Genomic DNA, 12,867 nt, shown 5'->3' with positions numbered 1-12,867 from the left:
TACCTGAACCCAAGTTTCCATTATGATCGAACTCAGGTCATGAGCAGAGCTTGGGCTGCATTAACCATTAAAAAGTGTCTGAACCTCATTCAATGCTGACAATCTCTACAGGGTACATTTCAACCGAACTGATCATATGCCCACATCCTCAGAGCTGCTCACCACGACTGGAAGGAGTTCTGGCTGCCTCTGTCTCATAAAAACTTGGATCAGACTGTGCTCCTGCTGGCAAAATGTCTTTTCTTAGGTAGCGCTTAAGCTCCATTTGGATCCGATACTCGTCTTCCTGTTGCATTGGTCGATTTTTCCTATCCTTATTAGACAATTCCAGCCTACTGGAATTTTCTGTCACAAAAAGAGGATACGGAGACTTGACTTCTCATTCAAATCTCAGAGAAAACAAAAATCCTTCCACTATACAACAGAGAAACAACTTCTGAACTAATAAAATCTTTTTTGTTTTAACTTCAGACTACATCTAGTATTGTCATTTATTTAGATTTTTACTGAAACGCAAATAGAAGGCTTATAATCTCAGGCACAACCCAGCCGAAATCAAATACTTCATTTCACTGATTTCAATAGGAGATTTAAACACAAATGTTAACCCTTCTTCCTTATTTGAATGAATAGAACTTAATTAAAAATTACTAATATAAATGAACTTCAAAGAGTTAAAAATATTTAAAGTTTTGATTATTGTGCGAGGCTTATAACACAACAGTGCTTCCCTCCGACCAAAGTAGGCAATGAGTTTCTACTTGCCTGGTCCAGCAATGGCTGCTAACATGTCCAACAGAAGATGTACCTGCCTGGGTGACAGGAACAGGTGTATGGAATCTATCTGTCCATCTACATCCAACTTTAAAAAACAAAGTGTATGAAACAGTGACAATTTTTCTTCAGTTATCAGATTTTGCACAGGTTACTCAATGAAAAATAACAGATATTTCTTCCCCCATTTAAATTCCTTGTTATTCTACAAGGTCCTGTACAAATACTATAGTCAGCCATGCTATACACTCATACCAAGACATCATCTTTTGTATCATCACTATATCTAGGCTTGACTGTGTCTGCAATGCCTAAGTTGGCATCTCCAAGTGTCTGCTCAAACAGCAAAGCAGCTTGCACTTCTGGGTCTGGGCAATCAGACATATGAGTTAAAAACATTACTGAAACTTCAACACTAGACTTAATTCCTGAGTGATGCCACCTTTTCTGACTTACACGTACAATGTTACTAATACCACAGGCTAATTCACACAATAGGTTTTTCATCCTTCAAGCAGTTCCATCATTACTCAGATGTGATTGCTTAGTTCATACATTACAAGTATGACTATCAGTTTCCATTACTGCAACGGCTGGAACAGACTGTTTCTAACTACATAAGCTGTTACTATATCTATGGCTAAGTCACATCTTATATTTCTATACAAAAGCATAAATACAGAGCAGGCTGAAGCTGCTTGTGTATATCTGAACTCAAACATGCTAAATAATTTCTCATGGGAAGCAGTTCCTCAAGTTGTGCGAACACTGGAACACAAAATATCCAGGTTATTGTCAAACAAGGGACACTACAAAGTATGGGTTGGATCCAAACAGCTTTTCCACTGGTGAGAAAGGGAAGAGTCCCCTTTGATCACCAAAGTGTGTGCTGGAGACCATGGAATGTGCATGGTCAAAAGCCTTGTACAATGGAGGCCGTAATAAGGAAGAGAAGTTGTGAGACTGAGAGAAAAAGCTGGTAGGCTACAACCCTATCATTTTGACAATGATACTGTAATACTTAAAAGATCGCAGCTGGATTTTCTTTTACAGCAAGTTCCATATGAAGATGGAAAGGTTAAAAAAGGTTTCTTTTTCTTGTTCCTCCTAAGCTTGAAAATTGTTATAATCATTTGGAGAGATGTGGACATATAATAGGCCATCAATGTAAGAACTGTATCCAGATATACACTTGACTGCAGAAGCTCTGCACCTATCTTTTTCCTCTGGCCCTGTACTTTCAACTCCCTCTTCTCTTTCTCCCACAATGGATGCTACTGTCAGCAAATCCTGATTTTAAAAGCCTGCCCAAAAAGAAGGATAAAAGGAGCTCTATAAATTATCACTGAGTTTCCTTCTGGATTGATTTCAATATTAAAGACAATGGCCTGTTCCCTGAAGATGTTGCTATGTATCTTAGAGACATGGCTTCGTTCTCAGAGATCAGCAATTCCAAAGAGAATTGTTTACATCTTCTTTGGATGCCTTCTTGCTTTCTGGTCATGTGCGCTCGGTGTACATGTATTTTGGTTTTCTAATTTTGAGCTGACCACAAAGGATGCTTCCCATACTTCCCAGTTCAAATCATGAATGAAGCTTTTGCCTCATGCACTGACGCATTAGGAAGTCAAAGCAGAATAAGGACTGCAGCTGAATATGATGCTCACCCACTGAGTGAAATAAAATGCTGCAGGTATGGCTGCGACTGAGCTTGTCAGCTGTCAGGTTCCCACACCACTGCTGCCCCTGGCTCTTAGCTGTCTCAGACAGCTAATTTTGCTTGAATCAAGAGAAGGGAAGCAGAAGGACGATTAGGAAATATCTCTGAATGGTTTTACACAGCTGCCATGCTGCTGCAAAAAGCCTTCCACTGAAGGTAGAGGCACCACTGGCACAAAAAGAGGGGCAATTTCGACTGCTTTCTCCTACTCATCGCAGCAACTCTTTTTGTATGTCCATATACCTGCCTCAATCCTGGCATCACTTTATACCATACTCAGACAGCTGCTGGAGGTGGGCAAGATCTGCATCTACCAGCACATTCTACTGGTACTGTACAGGATCCAACCTGATGGGTTTATCCCTTCTCTACCAAACCCAGCACAATGGCCAGGCTATAATTCAGAAGAGCAGCAGAAAGACACATCCAGGAAAAGGAGGAGGAGGAGGAGGAAAGTATAGGGAAGGCCCAGCAGTGTGTCTGCATCAGGCCTCAGAGTAATTCACAGCAATGGAAAAAACGTAAGTTATGCAGGTGGGATTTTGACAATGCCATGTAATTTATATGTTTGTAGTTTTTATGGATTAAATGTATACTGCTTTTAGTTTGTATGAATTATTAAATGTATATTTTTTAGTTTTTCATGATTAAATGTATATATTTTTGTATTACCACTGTAACCTGCCTTAGTTCCGGTTTCAGGGAAAGGCGTGTAAAAGTGCTCTAACCAATAAACTTGACTGCTGTTCTTGTCTGCAACTACATAATATGAACATGTAGGAGACTACAACTAACCTTTGCTCCAGGAAGCACTTCGTTTTGTTTTAATGTAAGACTGAGCTCCATTCTTCCAATCAGCTTACATATTTGGACGGGGTCTGATGGAGAAACCTCTGGTATGTTTCTTGCTAATTGTGGGTGCGGCTCATACACAATTTTTGGGTTCCAGCTAGGTGAAAGCTTTGGTTCTGTCGTCTTTAAAATAAATTGGAGAAAAGGAATTAAAAGATACGGTAAGGAAAAACACTACATATGCCAACTGCTGCATATACAAGGACAGCATTATTATATATATAACAATAATTAAACAGAGCTTTCAGTTGTAGCAAAATGATGACATTATTATGACGCAATACAAAGCTTTTCTAGTATCAAAAGGCAATTTTTTTTCTCTCTAAGTGGGTAATATTATAACAAAAAGCCACATGGAAGATATATAGTCTAGAAAGAACCAATTTAAACAATGTAATATACTTGGTATCTCATTTTTATGAGCACACGTCACGTCAAGCTGCACTTGGGAAATTCATCCATTAATTTATTTGCAATATTTGTACCCTTCCCTCCTTCAAGGAACCCCCAATAACAAGTCACCCTGCCAACAGTCCTCTACGGTAAGCTAAAAGGTAGTTAAAATAGTAAATGACTAACTCTCTGTGACCATCACTTGTAGCCTGGGACCGAGCCCCAGCCTCCACATAGTAGGCTGGGCTCCTGGGGGAACTCCTGCTTGGCTTCACCGTGCTCTTCTTGTGCCCACACACACCTTCCTGGGGTGCCCCTGTGTTTTATGACGCCACCTATTCTTTTATTTCTTTATGTCATTTATAGTTTGCCTTTCTCACTGAGACTCAAGGTGGATGACACAGTTGCTGTTCTGCCTTGTCCCACTACAGATAGACCAGGATGGGGGTGTGGGGTGGGGAGAAAGTGGCTGCTGCCTAGGCTTCCCATCACCACTTCTTCCATTTGGGGTCAGATGCCTTCCTCCTCCACTGGGGCTACCTGCTCTGACTATGACCCTCATTTTGCTGGCTCCTCCCTGCTCTCCTCCTGAGCAGCCTGTTGCATGTTGCTCTGCTTCTGCAGCTGTTGCTCAGGGCAACACACCATTTAAAGCCAAGATCCAATTTGCGCTGTACACATCACCCAGCTTGGTTCTCATACCGTCCACCACAGCAGACAAGGAAGGAAACTTGAATTTAAAAAACTAGCATCTGTAGAGTCAGTGCCAATGAGGCAGAATTAAGGTTGCTATAACAAGCAAGGAATGCAGGAAAACAGTCTACTGCATAGAGCAATACATTATAGATCTAATAGGTTACAGATATGAGTATATAAAGATCTAAAATATTTTTTACCAACTGTGTAGTTGAACACACTGGAGAGGATTTTGATGATGCAGGAAATTCATCCCAAAAAAGAGAAACACCTGAGAGCTGAAGTAATTTGTGAGCAAAAGCTGTGGGCTGATGGACATTAATTCCAGAGCATTCGTCGGCAGTTTCATCACAATACATCGTTCTGAGGGAGTGGGGAAAAAAAATTATAAAAGAAGGACTGACCCCCACCCTTGCCCGCCACAGCCACTGACAATTCATGCAAAAAAAATCTGCCCTGGTGTCTATTTCAAGAGTTATCAAATGACTTAAACTGTAAAGATTAGGTTTAAATTTTATCATCCCCGCAGGGCAATCGAAAGCATGTATCCCACCCAGAAAGCATGCTTTGGTCTTTGCTGAAATGCCCTGCTCAAAGCTGCCAGCCAGTACGGAACATCTCCATGCAGTCTCAAGTACTGGAAGTGGATGTTGCCTATTTTGCCCATTTCAATCTTTATGAAGAAAGCCTGGATCAAGAAAAGTAATTTATGGAAAATACTAAATATTCATCAACTTTTTCTCATATGTTAGATGAAACTGAAATTCTAGGTCCTGAGCTTTCAACCACTGAGGCTTCTTCAGAGACCTCATGACGAAGAACCATCCCCCTCAAATAACTGAACAGAACAGTTCAAAATGGAAAATTAAATTGAAACAGAAAACAAAAGGCGCAGACCACAAAACACGTTGCATCCAGAGCCCTACTAAGTGGTTACAGAGGTAGAAAAATGTGCGTATGCGTTAAGTAATTAGGGATAAACAGAATCACCAAATTGTACTCTGGGGAAACAGTTCCATTTCGATCAGACTTCTGTCTAGATTCTGTCATTATTACAGATTGAACAGAGGCCTCAGGTGCCAAAAGCAGCAGAAAAACTTTGCTATACTAAGCAGGCATATGAGAATTCCATGCGTATGTATAGTCTGTCCTACAACGTCAGTGAAGATTCACGTTCTGTAGAATAAGTCCCCTCTCTTCCCCCTTCCACCCGCACCAAAAAATTCCTATGTCCAGAGTATTCAACACAGGCAGATCTGATTCAACTTGCTTTGAAAACCATCATTTTACATATTGTAAACCCTTGCATGTTAAGAGAAAATAAAAATTTGTGTTTCACTTTAAATTAAAAAAAAAACTACTTACTTGTCAATATGAATTTCAAGTGCTGTTCCACTTTTAGAATTATCTGGCACATGTTCAATTCTCAGAACAGTTTCTAAAAAGGTTACTTTCACTCTTCTTAAAACTATATGGAAGAAACCAGAGCGAGAGTCACATAAAAAAATTAAGAAAACCTACCTGATATTGCATTCAGTTACTCAAGTATTTATAGCCAGTAACATGTCCATTTGGTATAAGAAGAAACAAGGCTTTTAATGTGCTACAAACTGCCCTGATATTAGGATTTTAAGACTAAGAATGCAGACCCTGGATGCTGCTGAGTCCAAAAAAGGGACTGTCATATTGCTCAATGAGTCCGCTCACTCTACCCAGATGCATGCACATAGATCACTGGATTAAGCAGAAGGGGCTGCTGGTAATCCATGTCCACCATAGCAATCCAGTCCTACCACTCCTCCACAGAACAGGTTATTTGAGGACTAAGGCAGTTAGGAGGAATTGTTCCACAAGGCATGCATACATGCCTCCCTCTGTACCTAGGGAGGGAAAGAGGACTCACTGGGCTCTATATCAATTCCCTCTTCAGCAGGGCCCCCAAATGGGGGCGGGGAGACTTTCCTGGGGTCCAGAGGGGCACAGCCCAGGCTGCAATCCCCGTTATCATGAGGGAAAAAACCGAACATAAACTGTAGATCATACCTGAAGACATGTGTAGAAACTTATTTTCCTTTATCTACTGCCCAGACGTTGTGAAATTTGCTAGAGCCAATGTTGTTAAAGCAGCATTCTTAAGCAACATGCTGAACGGCTGGGTCTATCACACCAAGAACTACCATTCCCAGATTGTCTTTTGCACAGACAGGAGGGAGGAACAGCTGGTGGCAAAGCGCCATAGGACAGTGGATGCAAATGATGCTGCTGCTTCTGGTAGGATTTACAGCCCAAAATATAAGTAAGTGTCTAATTCGCTCACAAACACACATGCTTCCTGCTGCCAGGGCTGGTGGGGGCTATAAATACAAATCAGGCAGCCAGAAATGTAAGGAAGTAAAAGAAAGGGAACAAAAAAAAGTTAAAGGAAAACAGTCTATCCTCCATTTTTTAAAAATCAGACAAGGTCTTTCTGCAGTTAGACAACAATACAGTAACTAGGAAAGCAGATAGACAAATTCAAGAGGAAAATTATTTCAACGCTGACACTGTGGCAACTAATTTTCAGGGAAGTGCGCATAGCCCTACACAGATTCTTTGCACAGTGACTGTGGAAGAAGCTGAAAAGTTTCAGCAAGCTAGCACTCATGAAAAAAAAAAACCCTGCAGATATTCTTCAATGGGGTAAGAATGGTTAAACCATCCAGCCATCTTGTCTATCGAGTGTGAACTTCCAAGAGAAATCAACTCTGAGGGGCTAGTTGATGATTTTGCAATGAAAAAAGCCAGGAAAATAAAGCTTTAAGTTAATTGGCCTGCTCTTTGCAACCACATTGGTCCATAAGAATTGTTTTAAAGACACCGATAGGATAATCCCTTTTTAGGGTCAAAACAATTAGTGAACTTGTAGGACTCTCAGAAATGAGTATAATTATTAAACAAAAACTGTAAAAGTGAGCATTTTTCCAAAATGTAAAATATTTAACAGTAATTTCATACCTAGAACTTTTTTCAGGGTTCATGAGATTTTATGTATGGATTGAAGGACTGTGGTGTTGGCACAGGCCAATTTTACAAGTCTGAAATGGGACTGAAAAAAATAATGCATAGGTCCTGTTCTTCAGACTTAGCAATACTTGCTCCAAACTGTACCTCATTTTTAATCAAGAAAGATGATTTTTTTAAACTATCAAATATTAATGACTTATAATGACAACAAGTTTCGTATAATGAAATTAAGTAATTGCTTGATGTACTGACAGACATAAATGATAACCCTACTGGAAGGATACTTTAACTTAACAAAACTCAGTATCCCGCTGCTTAAATACCTGTTTCAATTGTTTCAGCAAACTTCTCAAGTCCTTCAAATGGCTGGGACCCTTCTCCTTGTTCATCTGTCAGCTTCTGGCTGAGACATTCCTTTGCAAGTTGCATACTACTGGTCATAAAGCTTGACCAGTACATTGGCTCTGAACCAGAAGCTGTGAAACACAAGAGAAACTTAATGTTCATCCATTAACAGAGTTCAACAAGTGAACGATCAAATCCAAAGTGCATCAAGGCAGGAATTTCCATAAAATAAATCAGAAGTACAACTTCTGAAATTGAGGATGACAGACTTTCAGATGTTCTGTGTACAGAGCATCAGATAAAGAAACTCCTCACCAAATTCGTCTCCTTCAACATCAGTGTTTCAGCAGAAGAATTTTATAAAGCCACGTGATCAAGTGCCAGTTACATGCGTGGCACTGATTTCATTAGTTTCTGCCACATACATATTTCTAAACAATATCCTAAGATATAACATACAAAGTTTAGGAACCAACCATTTTGGGGTGATACTGAGTGATGTGGAAGATTGTGGGTACCTGGCTTAAACTTGCAGTATGTGAGCAGAACACATGCTGCAAATGTATTCAAAACCACTGGAACACATGGGGGGGGGGGGTTGCATGAATGTGCCACCTTGGTGTCATTTTAATAGGCATGCATGCAGAAAACAGAAAGCAGTTGATTTCAATTATATCGGAAACCTCTGAGTAAAACTGGGCTTTCCCTGCTATAACAAGGGTACCCAGAGCTCATACTACCTGTGAATGAAAAGCAGGATTTGTCTTCAGGCTGCACTCACTCACTGTGCATCTAGAAGACATGGCTACACAACATTACACTGAGGACACTCTTTCTATATTTGCTCGTTGCTGGTTGTGGATCAAACTATGCAGCTCCAGTCAAGACAGGAACAGCACAGCATCAACACACACACTGATGTTCTTGGGGGAAAAATAGGTCAGTCCTTCCAAAAACATACTAAATTCTAGTCCACAGTATAGCCATCAAGTTGGGGTGGGCGTGTGTGTTCCACGAAGTCCAAAACTGTCCTCACGGACATAGAGCAAAATTTTCCTCAAGAGGAAACCAAAGTATGTTCCTTCAGCTTTGTGAATCAAACACAGCAACAGCTGTATTCAAGTCAAAAGATTTGCATACCATATCTGAGCAGTAAAAAACACCCCCAAGAAGACTGTCATCCTACCCTCTACTGAAGATGTCATTTACAAGTAAGATCTGCTTCTTTATGATCTGAAAAGGTGTGGCTGACTCTGCAGGATACATTCCCAGCACAACACCCCAGTATTCTAGCCATCAAAAACCAAGCAGACTTCATAATATTTGATCACTGGCAAAAATGAATATGTTTACAGATAAGATTTCTGGATAATTGGTAATGGTAAATAATTGTTATTTTCTAAACCTACCTAGTCTGGGTCTTGGCTTGAAGACCATCTCTAAGCCCTTCACTTCAAGTGCACAGTTATCTTGAAGTAGAGAGCCCCAGGGAATAGACAGAGAAATTGATTGAATAAACCCCTCCGTAACTTCCAGAGGGGCATCAGCTGACTCCAAGATTTCATTAAGACTCTAAAGTTTTAAAAAAGAAAATTCAAAATTAATTTTATATTAGCACAAGCCATCCAGTTTTAAAAAATTCCCTTCCATGTTAAGTAACCAAGACCTGGAATAAGAATGCCCACTTTACGTTATCGAAAGCTTTTTCCAGCCCCTAAAAATAATATAGCATTTTTTAAAAGACAGAAACCTGCTTGTACCCTATCTTAGACTGCAGGAAGGCTTTAGACTTAGCTGAGCAGAATGATAGGATGCAAACCTCTCACTTCATAAGATGATAAATATTTATCATCTAGCATTTTTCTATTCTACAACATTCTTGTTTGATCCTGGTAAATATGCTTATGCAAAATATTATGTATCCTGTTTGTAGCCATTATTCAGGACTTAGATTGGCTTACAGGACATAACTAGAGATCAGAGTTTCGCTCCCTCGGGCATCACAATTATTTTTGCATCGTGCCATAAATTTATCAGCATATCCAATTCTAGGAAGTTATTAGTTACTTTTTTCATTGGATCTACAATGATGTCTATATTGTTTTACAAAGTAATGCTGCCAAGCCCAATAACTTTATTACAGCATTCTTATTGGTCCTGAATTTCTTGGATTGTATTGGTCTATCCAGCTGTGCCTGTACCACCTTGGAAATCTTTCTGAACTTAATCCCTAAAAAACTCAAAAAACTCTCAGGCAACGTTTGTTCTCTTACATAAAACTCAGTAGCATTTTTTAAATTCCACTAAGACTTCTTTCCTACAGAGTTTTTAAAATATGGTAAATATATGGATGTATTGCTTTTTCACAAAAACCTTTTGTTTGTAGAAATCATTCCTTGATTATATAATATACCTATTTATATTAATAAACCCATTAACAAACCCATTTATATTAATAGCCCATTGTTACCATTTTGATATGTTTTTATTTTATCGTACAATTCAAATTCAATCAACAGGATGGGGCATCCAATAATAGAATTTGGACTATAGAAATTTGGAGCCAGCCAAAGATCTAAAATAGAGCTGTAACAAACCTGATAAAGCAGCTCTTAAACAGAACACATTAAACAATGTAGAAATTACACTGTAGGAGCATACAGAACAGAAAGACCCCCGTTTCCTATACCTTTACCAATGCAACCATCTGAACCATGTCATTACAGTACAGCATATTACCCCTCCCCTCTTGAACAACTAAGTTTTGCACAGTTTGCAGAAAACCAGGGCATTGTGAGCCTTCGTAACCTCATCAGGTAGACCATTCCATAAGGTGGGGGCCACAATAGAGAATGCTTGTGTACAGACAGTTGTATATTTGCTTTGAAGTACACAGCATTCCAAAAGGCTTTTGACTGTGATAGAAAAGTGACTCTCAAAGATTTAAGGTGGAATAAGCGTTGTCCCCTCATTCTACTGTACATTTTCTTCACAAGTGTTCCCTAAGATCAAGAGAGGACTTTTAGAACAAGCAGCAAGTTGCTGGAGAAAGGAGAAGGCAGAAAGAGCGCCATTCTGCCAACTTGTTCTACGTGGAACGAAGAGCTATGGTTTATGCTGTTTCCTACAAACCATACTTTAATACTGTTTTAGAATCCTAATCTGCAAAGAAGAATACAAGCTGTAGTTTTGGATTTGCTGGAATGACAAACTATAGTTTGCTGTGAAAATCTTTCATTAACCAGCCGTGTGAAAGAAGAGGAAGTGGCAGCGATCTGCAAGACAAAGGATTATCCAGGCTGATTCATGTGGTTTGTCATTACATCTGAATTATGCCAGTGAAATGGGAGCATGAAAGAAACCTTAAAAATACCTAACAGGTTCCAACCAACACCTCCCATTCTACCCTCAGAATTATAACTGTATCATAGTGAAGAAAGTATTGCGTTTTAATTGGGCATTCTTTAAAAAGTCTTCCCCATCAGTCCCATCTCAGAAGAGTGAGTATGTCACCATTCTGATCTGAATATGTCTAATTCTCCATACATTATGATATTTTAAAACACTAAAATGTTAAACAGGAGAAGCAGCAAAAGTGGCCTACTCATAAAACTAGTATCATGGACTAGGAACTATGGTACTGATTAGGTGAGTAGTAGTGTTTGTGTTTATTCAGCACCTTTTACACCACACTGGCATAAACAATGTGTCTTGGTTAATGATCAAAATGCTTCTGGCAACAGCAGAAAGCCCATCAGTGGCTATTCTTCCTCCTGATCCCTGCCTGGGTCAAACAATGTGATCACAATGCACTATCCACTGATGTCAATAGGTATAGGTACTATAAGGAGAGGTAGACAGAGAGTGAAAAGCAGTAAGGAAACAAGTCAAAAGTTGTTTTCCAGTGTCACAATGAGAACCACCCAGATATACCATCACAGCAGAAAGGGCAGAAAGTGGATGTGCAGATGAAGAAACAAATGACATGGAAAACAACCAGTGAGTACTCGATCCCTTCCTGATCCCATATACTGCTACTGAACTTTTGCCACACCCCTACATTTGGAGTTGCTTCTGATTCTTTCTCACTCTAAGAAATGCATTTCATGAGAATTATTTCTCCCACGTAGATAACAAGAGGCGCCTAAAAAGCTAAATTAAAATAAGCAATGTGTTTTCTTTAAAAGTGACTTATTTTCTGTGGGAATTGGCATAGAAAAGTCAGCCACTCAAATATTTGGATCTAGGATTGCTTGAAGAGATCAAAGGCCACTGTGGTGTCTGCTTGAGGGCCATGAAGTCAAAATGTTCAATTTCTCCCTCTTTGCTATAAACACTGAACTGTGCCAAAGGGTCACAAGAGATGGTTTATCCTAACCAAGTGTTTTTCCTATGAATAACTGCTCCACAAAATGTCTGCACACAAGTCCTAATGCTGAAAACTCTGAGAAACATATTTTCAAGATTCATAGCCAACATGCTTAAATTGTATGTAAAACAGAACAGCAACCAATGATATATATAATAAAGTATGGCTGTTTTGTAAAAAAACCCAGAAAGATTAGTTTCCTGACAGTCAATACCTCATTTAAAAAACTACCATCATTTCAAGAAAAAAAGATTTGTAATACAAAATGCATGTGACTTTACAGACGACTGTTTGTAAACACCATTTTTTTCATTAGAGGTGACAAAAAGCCTGTCTAACAAACACTAACAAAAACCGACCTGACCTTGCTAGTTCCCAACTCCTTTGACTTCAATGCTAGTTTCTCAGTACTGCACAGCTGAAATGAGTGTAAAGGGCTTTGAAAAAAAGCAAAATAGAATGACAGCCAACAGCATGATCCTGCTATTAAAACAATTCCCACTAGCATGGCTTCTGATAAATGGTCATTTCAAAGTAAATACGACGTTCTAAAAATTCTCCATAGGTTTAATATGTACATTAATGTCTATTCCTAAAATCAGGATTCTTTTAAAAACGATTGATCCGTAACTCATATAACTCACACTTGTTAAATGAGTTTTGAAGTCCATATCTACAAATGTAATGAAGCCCCAGGTTCAATGGAGTTCAGTCC

The 12,867-nt window shown here is 39.2% G+C and overlaps 1 protein-coding gene across 1 annotated transcript in view; it reads right to left on the bottom strand.

Moving 5' to 3' along the window:
* The window catches only part of ATG2B (autophagy related 2B), a 55,488-nt gene that overhangs the window by 41,418 nt on the left and 1,203 nt on the right, over positions 1-12,867 (bottom strand). The window contains 7 exon segments of the mRNA XM_054970741.1: positions 163-345; positions 766-862; positions 3,290-3,469; positions 4,636-4,798; positions 5,801-5,903; positions 7,762-7,914; positions 9,193-9,355. Of these exon segments, the coding sequence (XP_054826716.1) occupies positions 163-345; positions 766-862; positions 3,290-3,469; positions 4,636-4,798; positions 5,801-5,903; positions 7,762-7,914; positions 9,193-9,355 (1,042 nt within the window).

The sequence above is a fragment of the Eublepharis macularius genome, chromosome 2 (genome assembly GCF_028583425.1).
Source record: "Eublepharis macularius isolate TG4126 chromosome 2, MPM_Emac_v1.0, whole genome shotgun sequence".
Taxonomy (NCBI): Eukaryota; Metazoa; Chordata; class Lepidosauria; order Squamata; family Eublepharidae; genus Eublepharis; species Eublepharis macularius.
This window is presented reverse-complemented; position numbering and strand designations above follow the sequence as displayed.